The 18,204-nt window shown below is 53.6% G+C and overlaps 3 protein-coding genes across 3 annotated transcripts in view; 1 reads left to right on the top strand and 2 right to left on the bottom strand.

Annotated features, from left to right (window-relative positions):
- The window catches only part of CMTM4 (CKLF like MARVEL transmembrane domain containing 4), a 64,094-nt gene extending 55,102 nt beyond the window's left edge, over window positions 1–8,992 (top strand). The window contains exons 3-4 of the mRNA XM_024124831.3: window positions 142–240; window positions 1,296–8,992. Coding sequence (XP_023980599.1) covers window positions 142–240; window positions 1,296–1,460 — 264 coding nt within the window. The 3' untranslated portion in view covers window positions 1,461–8,992. The remainder of the gene's footprint in view (window positions 1–141; window positions 241–1,295) is intronic.
- The window catches only part of LOC102976114 (core-binding factor subunit beta), a 245,217-nt gene that overhangs the window by 212,615 nt on the left and 14,398 nt on the right, over window positions 1–18,204 (bottom strand). The gene's annotated exons all lie outside the window — the stretch shown is intronic.
- Window positions 9,636–17,833, bottom strand: CMTM3 (CKLF like MARVEL transmembrane domain containing 3). The gene is made up of 5 exons (XM_024124832.2): window positions 17,669–17,833; window positions 14,434–14,589; window positions 13,280–13,375; window positions 12,755–12,875; window positions 9,636–10,756 (listed from the first exon to the last, which is right to left on the bottom strand). Exons 1-5 carry the CDS (start codon window positions 17,813–17,815, stop codon window positions 10,728–10,730), a joined length of 549 nt encoding a protein of 182 aa, XP_023980600.1. The 5' UTR covers window positions 17,816–17,833; the 3' UTR covers window positions 9,636–10,727.

Here is an 18,204-nt window from a genome sequence, read left to right as displayed (position 1 = left end):
GCCATCAAGACTAAAATATGGAGCCAGCAGAGAGGCGGGGTATTGTTATTGTGCTTTTTATTTCGAAAGTTCTTCAGTTGCTTTTAGGGCAAGGCATGAAATGATTCTTTTCAAGTGATTTTATTTTATCTTATTCTTTAGGACTTGGTCAACACTGGACTCAGCACTTTCTTTTTCTTTATTGCTTCCATTGTACTGGCTGCTTTAAACCACAAAACCGGAGCAGAAATTGCCGCCGTGGTAAGTGAACTCAACAGGTTAAAACGGCTGATTTGTACACTTTCTGTGACTTGCTCCTCTGGTCCCCTGGCCTGTGTCCTACTCCTTCTCCTTTAGCTTTTTCTTTGCTAATGGTACTGTTACTGGGCCAGCGGAGGTCCCAGTTCCTTCGGTGCTGCGGTTCTTAAAGTGTGGTCCCTGGAACGGCAGCCTCAGCATCACCCAGGAACGTGTTAGAAGTGCCCTTCTCAGCCTCCCCCAGAGCTGCCGAATCAGAAGTGTGTTTTAACAAGCGCTCAGATGCACACCCAGGTTTGAGAACTCCTGCTTTAGTCTTTTCCCAATGGAGCCCTGGATGTCTGTTAGTGGTGTTGCTTTTAAGGGCCTTCTCTGCCAGGATGGGGTGTTAATGAAGCAGATGCCGTCTTGCAGAATGCGGGGTGGGGGTGGGGAGGACGGGGCCAGACAATGTAAGACTTTCTCCCTCTGTGCTCTGCTTTTCCTTATTGTTCTGTATTTGCAAAGAATATGTAGCACTTTTGTAATTGGGGGGGATGGTTAAAAGGTTTATTAAAAATACTAAACTGTTAGCTCTACAAGGTTTTAGTCAGTAGATTCATCAGTCATTATCTTATCATTAAAACTCCACTGCTTCTCACCCTGGAGCTGCCCAGGGGAGCGGCAGCTGGATAGCAGGTGGGGGCTGGGGCTGTGATTTGGAATGTCAGGTCTTGCGGCTTGATTTGGGGCTCACACAGCGAGACCCTGATGTTTCATCTCACGGTGTTTCATCTACATTGTATTTTCCCCCGAGGACCAGTGTCATGAAGGTCTGTAAAAGAGGCACTTCTGTGATCTGTTTCCTTGTAGAACCAGAATGCTTCGAAAGAGACCTTAGGCTGCCTTTTTGTGGGTCACACGACTTTGAACTTGGCCATGACAAGCTGAACATTCAGCGGGGCTGCATGTTGGGGTTAGAGCTGGGAGAGCTGCCGCAGCTTGGCTCACTGTAAGCTGCCCAGAGACCCCTCAGACGGCTGACGTGCCCGTGGACTAACCGGGTTTGTGTCTCGTAGATATTCGGCTTCTTGGCAACCGCGGCGCACGCGGTGAGCGCGTTCCTGGCCGCGCAGAAGTGGAGAGTCAGCCTCCGCCAGCAGAGCGCCAGTGACTACATCCGCGCCCGCACGGAGTCCAGAGACGTGGACAGCCGGCCCGAGATCCAGCGCCTGGACACGTGAGGACGCGCCAGGGTCCTCTTCCCTCTGCTCCTCGTGCCCGTCCTTTCAATCAAGTTTTTCTGTCCCTCATCACGTCAGATTTTCATGTGACTAAGTTGAATTTTGTCCTCCTCGGTAAAAGTTCATTTTGGGAAAGAGTTTTCACAGTGGCCCTCGTGGCGGGTGCCTGAGGCAGGGAGCCCCGTGCCCAGCTGTTCAGAAAGAGGTGGGCGGGACGGGTCCCCAGATCCTCCGGTTTGGTGGCCCTGGGAGCCACTGGCCTCACAGGCTGCCGTGTCCACTTCACTGTCCCTGAGCACAGGCTTCACGTCTGACTCTGAGCCACCTGTCATATGTATTTGTGACAAGTCAGGACTTTGGATTAAATGGGGGCTGCTAGGAGTGGGGGGAAAAATATCAAGGAATGAAGGTACATGGTTGGAACAGTCGGTGAGCAGTGATTCCTGGGCAGCTCCCACAGCTGCCCCAGGTCAGCTTTAGTCTCGCTTCCAGGATCCCCCTCTCCCCATTGTTTTCCATGCCCGGGGCATCAAGACACCAGCACAAGTCTGGAAAGCCACGTGAGACACCAAGGGTCTTGGCGGTGGGTGTGCTGGCAGAGCTTTTTGCTGGGTCTGGGGTTTGGAGGGGGGGTGGGAAAAGCTGGCATCCTCTTGGCACAGCGCCGCGGCATTGCTGACCTGTGGGAGGGTCACCATTTGTTTCCTACCCTGCTGAGAAATCCCTTGATGCTTCCTCAAATGAATCACCTCCCTGAATCTCAGATTCTCCTCCAGGAATGTGAGGACCATCTTTTTTCCAGTTTCCTCCCTTTCCTGAATACTTTGAGGCTGGACTGCAGATTTTCTCTCATTTTACCTTCCCAGGTAAAAGCCACGAAAGAAATACAATCCGTTCCCCGACCCGAACCCTTGCCCATTTGCTGGCATCATGGACCACAGGTGGGGACACACCTCTATTTTAGGGGTGTGCACTGATTTTCAAATGCCTGAGAAGAGTTCTAGAGTGATTCTGAGTAGATCTGTCTAGGATTTGAAAATACTTGAATCTGCACCACGACACACCCTTCACTGATGTTTCAGAGGCACGGTCGTCCCTGTGCCTCAGGGTCGTAACCATGAATGTCGATCTTGGAATCTGTAGGGGAAAGTTCCAGTTATGTAAGGTTTTGAATTGATTCTCGATAAAGTGACAGTTATTGTGGTGACTGAGTTAAATGAGCCCCTACGATGCTGTAGTTTTTTATTTTTTTTTCTGTTGGAGACTAATTGTATCTTCTATGGAAAAATTGTTTTAACGTGTCAGGTTTTCACTCTGAACTGTTTTTAATGTTTACAAACCTCACTCTAGCTCTAATATTTTGTGTTTCTCCCTGACCGAGGAAAAAAACGCTTACCGCTGGTGGGAAGATTTTGCATTAACGTGGAGAGTCCCCAGGATCTTGTCCTAGTGAGTGTTTACAGCTTCAGCAGCGTGCAGCGTAACGAGAGAGAGGGTCTGGGTCTGGGGATGGGGCAAGCAGAGCCTGTGTGAGAAATGTCCAGCTGGGCACACATGGCATTACGTTCTGCATAGCAGAGCAGCGTCTGATTTCCCCGCGCGGTGGATTGATCAGGTAGCGCTGCTTGGCTGGGGATTCCACAGGAAGTGGTACTGTGCTGTCTCTGAAGGGTCGGGGTTAGGGCTCCCTGAACTGAACATCCCATACAATCCGAGTTCTGCTGCAGTTCCTTTCCAGGGCCGTGACCCAGGTCACCTGTTCAAGCCCCTGGTCTGCTCAGGGGCCGTGGGCTGCAGGTGCAGACCCAGCTCATCAGGCGGTAATTCCCCTCCCTCTGTTCCCGCAGAGGGCAGCCAGGCCTGGTCACAGCGGGTCTGACGGAGCCCTCTTCCCATGGATGTTGTGAGGCAGTACAAACCATGCTTCACAAACTCCGTACCTATTATGTGTAGTGATTTTTGAGGAGATTATGACATCTGGATTTTATCTGTTCATTTTATATATTTATTTTGCATTTGTTGAGTGTATATGCTTAGTCAAAATGGGGCTTATCTCCCTCTGAGAGTTCCATTTAAAAACAGGGTCACAAAGACCTAGCCTTGCATTAAATGGGACCCACTTAGAAGGACCACCCTGAACTGTATCAGAAATCTCCTGCTGGGACTCTTGTTACTTGGCCTCAATAAAAAAGCCGCCTTTGAAGTGAGATTGAAAAAAAGAAGACTGTTCAGGCAGGGTTGTTGCCCAAATTTTCCCAAGTCACTTCAGTAAAAACCAGTTTATCATCTGGTTGAAAGGAGCCTATTGGCCTCCTGAGGATGTGTTGTCAGCTGCAAGGAACGGTTCTGAAACCCATCGCAGTTGTAAACACTGATAGATGATAAAAAAGTGGTGACACCTTGTGCCATAGGCCACTTAGGAATTATTGAATAATTTGCATCTTAGTGTTAGAATCTTGGAATTATTTATTCCCCTGTAACTATTTAATGTCCTTTGTGCCATGAGACTCTCCCATGGTTTTTGTAAATATATTTCTTTATATTTAATAAGCTCCCACTACAACCGGAAGCGGCCAGGTATGCAAATTGGTGTGATGCAGAGTCATAAGTCCTGTCACGTGTGGCAGTGTGGTGAGAAGGAAGGAATATGGTTGTCCAGTGTGAATGGAAAGACACCTGCATTTTCTGTATGTTGTCTCTGTGTACAAACAAGACAATCTAGACTTGGGGGGCTTAAAAGGACTGTTTTTTGCAAACTGAAGGAAGCTTATTTTTGCATTTAATAGTTCCAATATGGACCCATGTCAGTTTGGTTTGGGGCATTTTTGAGGCTGAGGTAATCTTAGTGTTTCTCAGTTTTCTGGTGGGATGATATTGGCTTTCGTAGTTGGTGCCAGACTTGTGTATGTTTGAATTTGTTCCTGGCGACTGGATGGTTGAAACCCTCAAGCATTTGGTGGAAACTCTGGTGGTTTTAGATGGATGCAAACACTGACGTCTTCAGATAAAGTTTATCCTGGCATCGATTTGGTTGATGCGGTATTTTTTCTTTTCTCTGATTCTCCTTTTGCCTCCCTTCACACTGCTGAAGGCATGGGGTGGGGCGGGGGGAAGTACCTTTTCCCTTTCATACAGGGAGATTCTAATCACAAGAGCCTAAAGATACTTGTTGGCTCCATATAAAGCCGGGGAAAGACAAAGCCAGTTACAGATTAAAATCTCACAACAGAAGTTCGATTTAAAGCAAAGAAAATAGATTTTCACTCTACAGCAACAGTCGTCCGAGAGATTCCCTTCGCCCACAGAAAGGCAAGAATGTAGTAGTCCGCCCAATCCCAATGGCCATGTCTTCCATGGCAACTTGAACCAAAGTGCCAAAGTGCCAGCGTGGACGAAGCCTGGCCTGGCCCCAGGGAAGCCAAGGACACAGCCTGGTTCTGAGGGCTCGGCTCTGGAAGGTGGGTGCCACCCCCTGCCCTTTGGGCACCATCACTGCCCCTTGGCTAAAGGCTCATGCCCATGGGCAGGCATGGAGTGTGTCCGACCCCACCCTGTGTCGGATGCTTCTGGAGAGAGCTTTGTGACTCAGTTGAAAACATTCCTACTCTTTTAAAGTTTGCAGTTTCATCTGCCTGTCTTCGAAGGTTTCTTAGTGATTCAATCTTGGGTTAAGCCACATGCGGCCTCTGAGGAGACGAAGCACTAACCCTTTTGTCTGCACACGTATGTGAATTCTTGCTTGCAGCAAATAACCCTTGAATAACCCCTCCCTGTTTCATGTGTGTGTGGCCCAAGCTCACCTTTTCGCATGTGCTGTTTGGGAAGAAACCCCTTGCCTCTCCACGTGTTTAAGAGGCGGACCAAGTACCTAATCTCGGGCTGTACAAGATGTTCTGTGGGTTGTTCTTAGAATCTGTCCTAGCGGATGAATAAAGTGTGGAGACAACATGTGGCCCCTGTAGTTGATTCTGGGAGGCCGTGACGACTGAAGTGGGTCCTGTTGTGCCATCCATGTTCAAATCAAAGCAACCACGAAGTCTTCGTGCCACTGCCAGATTTTCATTTTCTCCACCTCTGGTTTACAGGAAAATATGACATTACACAGGTAGCAAAAGGTGAAAACACCTTCTAGGCTGCTGCCAATTGACTGTCTCAAGCGAAATAAAAAGTTGCTTCCTGCTCCAGCGACTGCCATTAGCGTGTGAGGTCTCCAGACACTTTTCTGGCTCCTAGTGAAGTTCGCAGAACTCAGGGGCTCCCTCTTATTTCATCAGCAACCATTCCCAGGACCAGCTAGGCGACAGCCGGTGAAGTGGGGGCAGGGGCGAGTCTGGGAGGGGAGAGGAAGGAGGGAGAGGCTCAGACTGTCTGCCGTGGGCCTGTCCAGAGCACTGGACATGGTTACCCACCCAGGGTATTTCCTGCCCTCTTTGGAAAAGCGAGGTCTTGTGTTCTGGAGCCCACCTGAGAGCAGGAGCCAGCGTGGGGAACAGCGTGCCTTGGCGCCGGGCTCTTAGTGTGAGTTTGGGGACTCACAGGTCTGGAAAGGTGACTCGGATTCTGATTTGGGTGCCCCTCAGAGAGGACGCAGGCCTAACACCGCCTGCCTTGAGCTTTGTAAACGCTCCTGGCTCTTTATAAAATCTCCTATTTCTTCTCTTCTCATCAGATATCGCTGAAATCATAACTGTCTGGTTGAGAAGGTAATTTGAAATATCTGGCTCTTTACATTTCTTTTATTTAGTAACCGTCTCTGAAAGAAAATACCCTCGATACGTTAGATCTAGAAGAATTTTCTTCTCAAAGTTGAATGTTTGTTTAACTTTTCTTCACACCAGTAAATGGCATTTATATACTTTTAGGCTTGACACAGAGGGGTGGGTTCTGATATAGTTTCCCTTCCTTTGGTCTAGATTCTTATTCCATTTCGATATAATTTCTCAACCTTGGGGATTTATTTTTTCCTTTCTAGTTTTTATTATTCTATAAACGTAAAAGTAAAGAAAAAAAATTACCCGTAAGTCCGCTGAGTAAATCAGTGGCAACTTGCCTAGAGTAAAGTTTAGTTTATGGATCCTTGAATCGTCTGTCTTTTTCACAGGGTTAGTTTGTTGTCTAGTTTTTATGCCAAGACTTTAATTTGGGTGACTCGCTATCTAGACACCCTGGAGTGTTGTGTTTTCTTTGGGATGCATTCTACACAAGGCCGAGAGCCTTCATTAAGGGGTTAATAGCCTGGACTCTAGTGAGCTACATCAGAACTTTCATGGTTCTAATTTAGAGTAGGAACTTGTCTCAAATGACCTTAATCAGCTTTGTTGGTGGGATTAGGGAGAGGCCCAAAGTTTCTTTTCATAACTGCACCTCAGAGGAGAGAACGAGTGACACAATTGATCTGACAGTGGTTTGTACGGGTTTCAGTAATAGCCTGGAACTATCCAATCTGAGTTGTCTTTGGAGGACACTGCTGAAACCCGGTAGGAAGCACCCCTTTTATCAGGAAAGCCACCTGAAGGGACGGTCAGGAAACGAGGACAGCATGGGGGCCTGGCGTCCACGCAGGCAGGGCCGTGTCTGGCTGCTTCCCTTCGTGGGCCGTTTTGCTTTCCTGCGTGTTCCAGAATTGATTTTGCAAGTTTCAACTCTGTTCTCCTTTCTGCAGATGTGAGGAAGGCAGATGTTCGGTGCTTGGAGGGAGAACTGGCTGGTCCAAGGGTTCCTGGGGGAGCGCGAGGGCGGGATGTCTGTGCCGCCTCCCGGGACTGGCCCAGGCCGCTAAGGCCTCTCGCCTGCTTTCAACTGTCACTCCGTAACCCGTTTAAAACCGAGTTTTCAGATCCTGCCTCATGATGAAACTGACGTATGTGGATAAAACCAGTGCTTTTCATAACTTGATTCTGATGTAGTTTCCTCTAAAAGAATGCTAGGGGTCGAAACTATTTGTATATGTTGAAATTTGTAGGGGTTCAGGAACCCGTGGCAAAAACACTTAACTATTTATTACAGGTATGACTGTATTTTTTCTTTTCCCAAAGTAGGTAATTATGTCTTTGTATATTTTAAGACAAATAATAATCACTTCACCTTTGGTGCCTTCCGTGTGTCAGTCACATGAACACTCTTGTCAATCATGGAATTGAAAAAGAAAAGATGTACATTTAGTTAAACAAGATAACACTATTTTTGTAGCATGATTTTAGATTGTGTCCTTTTAATATTGCTTCCAGAAATGTTGGTTTTGAGGTTTGGTCGTTTTCCCTTTAAACTTCATTATATATTTTTAAAAAGAAGAAAAAAAAAAAAACCCCAAACCCCCGGCTTTTCCTGTTGTTTTCTGCTGCTTTCTCCCCAACATCTCGTTTCTGCTTATTTAAACAGTCTGAGAGTAAGAATATATTTCTGTGAAATAGTTATTAATCAGTATAACTGCATTTGGCATTTTTTAACCACTTTTTCAGTTTGAACAGCCACTGCTCATCTCAAACAGTAAGAGGAAAGTGGTTCCATAAAAAAAGAACAGAACATTCTCGGTGCTCTGACTTCCCCTTCTTTGGGTCTAAAACGGTGAAAAAAGCCCTTTCTCTGGCTGGTGTCTGTCTTCCAGATCAGCTCAGGCCGCCGTCCTCTGCCCGCGTGAGACGTGCGGGGGGGCAGGCGGGAATCTCTGCTGGTCTCAGGCTCACCTTCCACTCGGATCTCAGATTGGTTTGTGGATGCCCTGGGTAGCTTCTGTGGCCCTTCCTGGTTTCCCGCCCAAACATAATAGATTCCCTGCTGTGACAAGCTTGATGAAATTAAGACACAGAGGACATGCTGGCTGCTCCTTTTGCTTTCCCACCCCTGCAGGACTGAGTTATGTCTGGTCAGGAAAAGTCTTGAGTAAACTAGCTGAGCCCATTTAAAATGAAGGAATGGATTTATTAAAACATACAACTGTAGCTTTTTTTTTTTTTTGTCGCTTTGAAGGGTTGGAATGTGTCATTATTTTCTAACAAAGGAAGTCGAGTCAGATGGCTGATAATTCCCATGTGATTACTCGGTACTTGGCCCAGTGGTACTTGGGAGAGGGGCAATGTTAATTTAACAACTACTACACTTTGCTTCTTAAAAGTCTATTTCCTTTAACAGTGTAGACACAGCTGTGGGGCGACCTGAGGTGACGCCTGTTTGGCCAACTTTGGTTTATGCTGTTGGTAGGTCAGAGCTCCCATCTTGGCTTTTGAAGCTGGTGTGGATGCCCTGGGGTGGGCACCACCCAGCTCCCACAGGCTCCCACGTTTGACTCTATCCATTTGGAGTGGTTTGGGGGCCCCAAAGCCTTTGCTCCTGTTGGTTTGTCCCTGACAGCAGACAAAGCCTCGTGCTGCCCTCAGTTTTCCCTCTTTATTTCTTTTGAAGGACCAATTTTTCACGGTACTTGTCCTGATTGTTTTCATAGTGTTCAAATCTGTATTTTTGTATGTAGAGGGAAATAATTTTCTCAACACTAATCGCTGATAAATACTGTATTAAATTGTCATGAGTTCTTGTTTAATAAACGGACATGTAAAAACAGTATCATCTCTCTCTTCGCTCTGCCTTGCCTCCCGCCCCTTCAAAGGCTGTGGCCCGGATCCTGAAACAGGCCCGGTGGGCGGGGGTTGAACACAGCCACAGTTGGGGGTGAGGACTCCACAGTGTCGCTGTCTACAGGCGGCTTGGCTGGGCCTGGTGAGGTGGGCCCACACCCACAGGCCCGTCGGCTTCTGCACAGTCCACTTTCATACGTGTTTTCAGAACACACTGTGTGTGAAAGTTGGGGCAGAATGCCTCGATCCTTTTCCGTCGCCGGGGCCAAAGCGCTGACTTACCACGGGACGTTAGCCTGATGCGTGGGTGAGACCCTGGGCCTCTTGGGAGGACCTGGGCAAGTCACCGAACCTTCCATCAGTTCCCTGAACTGTGAAAGAGGATTGTGTGAGGTGTAGAGTACACGTGCAGACGCCTGGCGGGGGCCTGGCGGGGAGCAAGTGCGCGTGCGTCACCACTGTAACCTGGAGATGCCAGGATCCACACAGCGCGTGGGACCACTCTGTGCTGACGCATGACACCCGGCAGCGTTGCTCCGGGTGTGTAAGGTTTTTTTCAAACACACACACTCCAAGCAGGAAGTCAGTCTGATTTAATCCATTATGGCTTTTTTCAGGGTAGGAGATTCACATGCAAGAGAAGAACAAAGATTACAAATGCCCAAAACATGGGTCCAGAACTCTGGCTCATTCACAAGGCCTCTTGGGCCACAGGAAATGCCATTTAAGAAGCTGCTTTTGTGTAAAAAATATATATATATTTATAAAGTTACAAAATCCCATTGAAGATACATGCACAGCATAATAAGGTCCTTAGGTGAACACAGAAGGCACGTCTCGCCCCTCGTGAGGGTCAGGTGTTCAGAAGCACATTGTCCTGAGGGCCCGAGTGCCTCTCACCTGCTGATGGCCCAGGGAAAGACAGGGTTTGGCTGGGCCTGCCCAGCTGCCCTGGAGGCTGTCACTGCCACTTCGTTGTTTGGAGCCCTCGATCTCTTGGACCTGGTAAGCTAGTCTATGAGCTCTTCTTGAAACAGTCTTAGACCCAGAATAGGCATGTCATCTGAAGAAGATATGGTCTCCAAGGGTGTAAGGTATCACTCATGGGCACTAGGACCCACTCTCTCCTAGATCATACAGCAAAGGCCAGTTTTCTCCCTGCTTCAAGAATGAAGAGGGAACTGTTGCTCCTTGAACGAAAGAATCTCGGAAGCATCGTTCTCGACAAAATGGCTGCCGTGAGCAGGGGCGCCAGATGCAGACAGAAACCACTGGGGCCCAGGGGATGGCCCTCCGCCGGTTTCCGTCTTGTCTCTCCCTGGCACTCACCACAGTGTGAAGTGCTTCCTGCGATGGTGTAACAAGGCTCTATCTGCTTTGTCCCCTTGTGCTTATTTTTGGCAGAGGTTTAAGGGCTTAAGGCCTGTGGGACAGAAATGAGAAGTGGCGGAACGATGCCCTCACGAGCAGAGAGGCTGGAGAGTGCTAAGCCAAGGGGTGCCGTCATGTATGCCGGGCTCAGGAACGTCACCCTGGGGCTGTGAGAAGGCCTGCTCCGTCAGCAACTCCCGCTGCTGTGCGAGAAGTCACAGCCTCCCTCCCAACGTGCACGGTCCCCTGGCCACACTCCGGCCAGCATGGTCAGAAGGTGCAGGAGCGGAGGCCTGCGTGGCTCAGGCTGCCAGGGCAGGTCGGGTCTTCAGTCGGAGTCAGAGTCGGAATTCTCTTCTGAAAGGAAAGCAAAGAGGATGCTTGGCAGGAGTTTGGGGGCCAGCGGTGCCTGGGGCCCATCTCTGGGGAGGCACTGTCGGCTGGAACCCGGCGCTCAGGCCGCTCCCGCAGCTGATGGTGCTGTGGGTGGTGCTTGCTTGGCGTGAGGACCACTGAGTGCTTGGGACCCACCGGGTGCAGTCGAATGGAGGTGGGGAGCCCAGATGCCCCTTGCTCTGGGGCTCCAGGCCCTCCCAAATCTGCCTGGGCCGTTCTTACCTGGAGGTGTCAGGGTGGTATATCTGCCCCCCAACCTGCAGTTCAGCAGATCAAGATGGGGCTAGCTATTGCCCAAGAAACTAAAACATACTGGAAAATCAGGAAGCTTCTTTTTAGCCATTTCATAGTTTCAATCTCCCCTGCCCCAGGAGTTTCAATGTCACTTGCCTGGGGACAGCAGGCACTCAGTGGAGAGATGCCAACTGCAAGGCAGGGCCTACAGGCCCCTCAAAAGCCCCCCTTGTCCTTCTGTCCAGCCACATGTCACTGCTGATCCTCACAGGACACGACACCTGGATGGGAGCACATGCCCTTTATACTCTGTTGTCTTCCCTCCACCTGTCCCATTTCTTCTGCTTGCACACTCCTATACATCCATCAAAACCCAGCAATGGGGTCACCTCCACAGCCTCCTAGCTGGCACACAGGGTTGGTGCTCCCTCAGCTGCTTCATCCCTACCTCTGTTAGCTCTCGCTGTGCTGTTAAGGTTGACATCTACTCTGGGCTCCTCGTGCCCCCGTTTGTGCCGTGTGTGTACATCACCACTTTGTCTCCGGGTCTAATTCCTGTCTGGGCTGAATTCCCTGAGGGCAGGTAGTTGGCCTTGCCCGTCTGCACATCCCTAGGGCCCAGCACATGGCAGCCTCTGTAGGTGTTTGCGTCAACAGAGGTTGACAGAAGGGCTGCGAGGGATCGGGATCACGGGACACCAGGCTGGGGGAGTTTGGTGCTGAGCCAAACATCCGATTTACTCAGTTGCAGGGAGCTGACATCTGCCTCTCCATTTAAAGCCTGCCTGGGGGTGTGGAGAGGAAGGGGCAGGTAAATGGCCTGGGCCCTCGGTCCCAGGTCAGCTCCTGGGCTTCCTGGCATTTCTGTGCTGGAGCCTCCACCGCCCCTGTAACTCCTGCCCCCTGGGCAGGGACCTCCACCTCCTCTGGTGGCCTCCCCGGGCAGGAGAGCCCTGGGCTGTGGCTGAGGAAGCCCTGAGGGAGATCACAAGCTCCAAACCAGCTTGGAGTTTGGATGCACCCCTATAGGGCCCCCAGCTGGGCGCATGCACCCCGAAGATGTGACACGTTGGTACGGCTGCTGTCACGGATGGAAGAACCAGCCATCCAACTCGGAGGGGTTTTTTTTGGTTTTGTTTTTTAAATCAGGTAATGGCACAACAGCCATTCTGAGCTGAAGGATGGCTTGAGGGGCCAAAAAGTCTGTGGCACTTTCTTTGGATCTAAAAAGTGAAACAAGCCCGAGCTTGACTGTGTTTGCTTGGGTGCTGCGGATAAGCATGAGAGCTTGGTTCGCGGGCCCTTAAGCTGGGGGCAGGCAAGACTGGGGAGCGGGGGCGCTGTTGTGGGACAGGCGGCCACGCTGCAGCCCAGTGGATGGCGTCCAGGGAGTTGAAGGGGAGTGACTGGCGGCCCTGGGGGCTCGTCAGGGAAGGTTTCATGAGGGGGAGGTGCCGGGCGCGCCCTCAGCTTGCCCTTCCTGGAAAGGCTGAGGCCCTGGGGAATCCTGTGCGCCCCAGAGGGGACCGGCTTTATGATCAGTGCCGCGTGAAGGGATAGGAGAACCAGGCTGTGAAAACACTTCCTGCCCACGGGGAGAGAGGAAATGCTCTTACTCCAGCCTCAAACTAGCCAAGTGTCCCCAGGGGAGAGCAGGGCCCCTGCATCAACCGTTCCAGGTGATGCGCTGGCTTCCCTGGTGGGACCCACAGGGTGGCCACCTACCTTCTGCCTTGTCAGCTGGGGTCTCATCTGCGGAGTCCCCTTGTTTGAGGAATTTGGCCACATCGTTAAAGATCAGGTAGAAGTCAATTGCAAACACGATGGTGGCAAAGAAGCCAAACACCTGTGGGATACAGGGGACAGGGAGGATGGGACGCGTCATCAGGAGCTGGGAGCCTGGGAATGGGGAGGGCCAGCCGGAGCAGCCGCTGCCCCATCCTCATAGCTTTGTTTTTATCTGCTTGGATAAGTAGCTCAGATTGGCGGACACAGACCCCTCCCGTTAATGACAGATAGGAAAACGAGCTATTAACTTGGTTTGGCAAACAGCCTTTTCGAACTCTGGGCAGAGTAGATCTCCAATAAGAGGACAGTGGAGTCACTGAGATCCACGTGAAAGTCCAACGTACCTAGGCAGAGGCAGAATATGCCCAAGAAGCTAAGAGGGGCACCCCACTTAGGAGTGGGGTGAACTTGAGTGGGGCATCACTGGGCATCCCCCCTCCCGGGGGTAGAGTGGCTACTCACCCCGGCTGCTTTGGAAGCTCCGTCCGAGTATTTGGCCACAGCTGTGATGGAGATGGCGAAGTAGATGAGGGCCGCTGTGACACAGCGTAGGAAGTCCTGGGGAGAGAGGGGCATGGTCACAGCACCCTGCGCTCCCTGGAGTGGGCACAGCATGGAAAGGGGGCCGCTGGGAGCCGAGGCAGGGGAGAGGGGCTCAGAAGGGCACTGTGTGCCAAGAACAGGGCTGGAATCCCACCGTCAGAGGAGGATGGGCCTGGCAGCCTGAACACACCCGGCCCCCAGGTCCAACATTCATGGCGCTCCCGCTCTTCCTGGCCCCACCTGCACTCCCTGGTCCTCCCCCGACCTCCACCCCGCCCCTGCCCAGTGGCCCCCTGTAGGCTGCCGTCCTCTGCCAGGTGGACAACAGGGTACGGACCAGGCTGCAGCTCGCCCTGTGGCTTGGCCCAGATGCAGACTTCCCTGTTTGGCAGGGAGTGAGAAGTTGGAAATCTTGTCACTGCTCCATCTGGCTCTCCAATAGGGAGATCTGGCCCCGGACCTTGCTTTGCCACATACTTGTGGCAGATCATTTATGTATCATGGTTTCTGTCTACCGGTCCCTAAAATGGGGACAGGGGGTGCAGCCCATCAGGAAGAATGCTGGGTATGAAGTCAAGAGACCAGAGTTCAAGTGCAGCCTTTGCTGTACCTTCTCTCTTACCCATTTCATACAGCAAAGTCCGGGATGGGGTTCTGGGCCCTCCCAGGTGATAAAACGAGTTGTCAGGTGGCTGAGATCTGGGTAAGCCCCGCAAGTCCTCAGTTAACCTGCCCTGCCCCGTGTGGAAATGGCTAGAATTCCTGCGGCTAAGACTCATGCCCATGGGCCCTGTTGGGAACACCAGCGCCACCTGATGGCGAGGGGGGAGGATGCTGTCTGGGGTTCGTAGCCTCACAGAGGGACACTGGAAGGCCCTGGAGGCAGGGCAACCTACCCGGGGTCATGTGGCTGCCGTGTGGTGGGGCCTGGATCATCCGAGGCCAGGCCTGCCCACCAGGCTCAACCAACTGCAAATGGCCCCTCCAGTGCATCGAAGAAAGGGTGAGGGCCGAAATGCACACCTCTCCGTGATGGCCAGTCAACCCCTTCCTCCCGGGGCCCCAGCCCTCACCATCATGGGCCAGCACAAGCCCTGCCACTTGTCGTTCAGCTGCATGGCATCAGCAAAGAGGAAGCAGAGGGCCAGCAGGAACTCCAGCAGGGGCGCTGTGAGGAAGGCGGATGCTGAGGACGCCACATAGCAGACGAAGGTGATGAAGGAGAGACCCTGGGAGGTGGCGAAGGGAGAAGTCTGAGCCCGTGCACAGCCCCTCCCTGCAGGCAGGACTAGAGGAGGCTCCAGCAGGTGAAGTGACCTGCCCAGTCCTGCAGCTGCAAGATTAGAACTCCATCAGACGCGCACACCCGTGCTGCCCCCAGTGCCTCTGGGCATGGCTCTGCATCCTGACCTCAGGCCAGCTCCCTGCTGGGACCCAGTCAGGAAGCCCCAGCCTCTCCTGCGTCTAGCCCCCCAGGAAGCTGCCTCCTGGGGCTGCGCCACTCCCACCCACCCCAGAGGCTCTATGGCAGAATCCACCCAACTCAGATGGTGCCCAACGGGAAAATCAAACCCAAGCCGTCTCAAAGGCAGTCCACTAAGCAGGAGCCAGTTTCAGAAAATTACACCCAACACCCAAGATTTGTGCTTGAATGAAAAATTTACCTGAAAAACAATACACGAATGTGGCGCTTTCGTTAATGATACACATGCTGAAGTATGCAGAGCTGAAATGTACTGATGTCTGCAATTTACTTTGAATGCATCAAAAAATAAAACGGATTGATGGACAGATAGCTATGTGATAAAACAAATAGTATAATCTAGGTGGTGGGTATATGGGGTTTTTTCTTGGTATATTTGCAAATTTTCACAATAAGGAGAAAACATCCAGGAGAGGGAGTGGTGACACTGACACTTCATGCCCTGCTGCATCATTTGTTCAGCCTTTGTGAAAGGTGAGGCGAACTGTAATGAAGAACTGATTAAGAATTAAAGTGTTTTCTACAGCCCTGTCCACACACTGTGGGTGGCAACTGATGCTCGAGGATGCTGAGGCCCCAGGTTAGTTCTGCAGACCCGTGTGCTCTGAAGAGCAGACGGGGATGACGGGGCTGTCCACTGGACCAGTGCCTGCTGAGGCTTGTGGGGCCTCATCAGCTCCTCACCACCGTCCAGGCACCAGGTGCCATTCACAGCCCACTTTGCAGATGAGAAGAGTGAGGTTCAGGGAGATGAGGTGGTGTGCTCAGTGTCATACAGCTAGTAAGAGGGCATCAGAATTTGAACTCTGGCCTGGCTGACTCCACATCTGGAGTTCTTAAGCAACACTGCCCTGTGGTTGCTGGCCTTTATCTGTCCTGGGTTTGATCACTCTGGCTGGGTTTGAGCAGGTCCATGGCTGAGTAGCTCAGAGTGGGCCGGGGGCTATGTGGGGATGACACCCAGATGCCCCACAGGAGGCCCTGTGATAGCTTCAGACAAATGAGCTGCAGAGCACCCATATCTGGTCTGAACGTGACAGTGGAGGTAGCTGAGCCCAACTTGAACAGATGGGAAACTAAGGCGTAGAGATGGGCTGAGAGGATGCTAGGGCCTCCCAGGAAGGCAAGGCCACAGGACTGTGGCCTGGCCCTATCCTCTACTTCCTCTGCCAAAGGCTGTTCTGTCCCTCCTTTTCCTGTCCCCTACCCCCAAAGCCTGATTCTGGGGATTCCCCCTCTGGATTCTGTTTCCTCATTCCCTGATTCCTGGTGGCAACTTCCTCTCCCTTCCTGCCCATGTCAGCCTCCCCACTTGCTTGGGCCTGGGGGCAGCCAGAGGTGACCTGAGGGGGGCAGGAGTGACCTCCAGTGGCTCCCCTTGCATCTTCAGTGCCCACTCCTCATCCGTCCTTCCTCCCCACTTCATCCTCCTAGACCTAGATTCTTGGTGCCCAGCTTTGCCAAGGGCCTCTTCTAGGCTCTGGCCAGCATCCCCTCCACCCATGAGGTGGGCCTGAGTGGGGTGTGGTTGGGGTCCCCTCAGGGGATGGTGGATTCAAGGCTTCTCCGAAAAAGTGGCTCCCATCAATCTCCAAAGTGGGGCTGCGTGGCCAACCAGGAGGCAACTCCCTAAAGTGTGAGCTGCGAGTCCTGGACCCTGATACCTCATCTGGGAGTCCGGCAGGTGCCAGGCTGGTGACCTCTGGGCTGACCCCAGAGGCAGAGGAGGTGGTAGGACGGCCTCCTGCCATCAGCTCTGGGTGGTACAAAGGAGAGGCTGCGGCAGAACCCTCCTCTCTCTGATCCCTGCTGTCCCCTGGCCCTCAACTGACCCGTGTCAAATCCCCTAGAGGCTCGGGCCTCAGCTTTCTTGTCTGCAAAGTGGGAATAATGACAGATTATCAGATTGCTGGAGATCTAAGTAACAAGTGCTCCACTCTTATCCCGCCTCCCCTCCGCTTGGCCTCTTCCTCCCCTTCCCTCCACAGAGGCCCAGCACCAAACCCCAACCCCACAGGCCGACAGTGCGGGAGTTTTCAGAGTGTCCCGAGGACAAAGGCCTCTTGACGGGCCTGGGCGGGGGGTGCGGGAAGGAGGAAGGAGCTCAGCGGGGGCGGGACGGCTGGATCCTATCGAGGGAGGGGAGGAGGGGGATGAAGTCACCCCGCTGGGCCGCCCCTCAGCAGCCTGGGTGGGGGTGGGCTCCCTGCGCGCCCCCCACTGTGTGGCCCGGGCCTCACCCAATCCCGGGGGTCCCCCCTCCCAGCTGGCGGGACTCCACTCTGGCTTCCGCCCTGCAGCTCGAGGCCCGGCCGGTCCTCCCTGAGCCCAAGAAAGCGGGCCAGGGAGCAGAGAGACGACCCCGGCCCCCGACCTGGGGTTCGCGAACGGCCGATTCCTCCCAGGCCCGGCCCGGGCGTGGCGAGAGGCTTTGCGGAGCGGGGTGCCCGCGATGGAGGCCAGAAGATGCGGGGACGCAGCCCGTCCCAGGGGCGCAGAGAGGGCGGAGGCGCCGGAGGTCACACAGCGCTGGGCCGAGCTCCCAGGGACCTGGCCGCCGCGTCGGGGGCCCCCTCCCCAAGCTTCCCTGCGGCTCCCGCCTCGCCTCCGACCCGCGGCTGAGCTTCAGCGAGCCCGTCCCAAACCGGGGAAGTTTGCCGATCTCAGCCCAACTTCGCGGGGCTGCGAGGGGAGCCGGCCGGGCGGGGCGCCGGGACCCGGGCGTAGAGAAGGCGGCGCCCCTAGCCCCACGTCCGGGAGCTGCAGGCGGGAGCTGCCGCTGGGGTCTCGGCGCCGCCGGCAGGGGGCCAGGGGCCCGCACTCACCGTCTCCGCCAGCAGGAGGCGGCCTTTGAGCGAGCAGAGGAAGGCGCGCGCCGGCAGGAGGGCGCGGAGCCCGGGAAGGGCCGCGCTGGGCTGGGAGCGGCCGGCGGGCTCGCGGTCCGGGTCGGGCTCCGGGTCTGGGGGCCACATGGCGGCGGCGGCCGGGGCTCGCCCAGAGAGGGCGGAGGCGCCGGAGGTCACACAGCGCTGGGCCGAGCTCCCAGGGACCTGGCCGCCGCGTCGGGGGCCCCCTCCCCAAGCTTCCCTGCGGCTCCCGCCTCGCCTCCGACCCGCGGCTGAGCTTCAGCGAGCCCGTCCCAAACCGGGGAAGTTTGCCGATCTCAGCCCAACTTCGCGGGGCTGCGAGGGGAGCCGGCCGGGCGGGGCGCCGGGACCCGGGCGTAGAGAAGGCGGCGCCCCTAGCCCCACGTCCGGGAGCTGCAGGCGGGAGCTGCCGCTGGGGTCTCGGCGCCGCCGGCAGGGGGCCAGGGGCCCGCACTCACCGTCTCCGCCAGCAGGAGGCGGCCTTTGAGCGAGCA

The sequence above is a fragment of the Physeter macrocephalus genome, chromosome 17 (genome assembly GCF_002837175.3).
Source record: "Physeter macrocephalus isolate SW-GA chromosome 17, ASM283717v5, whole genome shotgun sequence".
In the NCBI taxonomy this organism is placed as follows: Eukaryota; Metazoa; Chordata; class Mammalia; order Artiodactyla; family Physeteridae; genus Physeter; species Physeter macrocephalus.
This window is presented reverse-complemented; position numbering and strand designations above follow the sequence as displayed.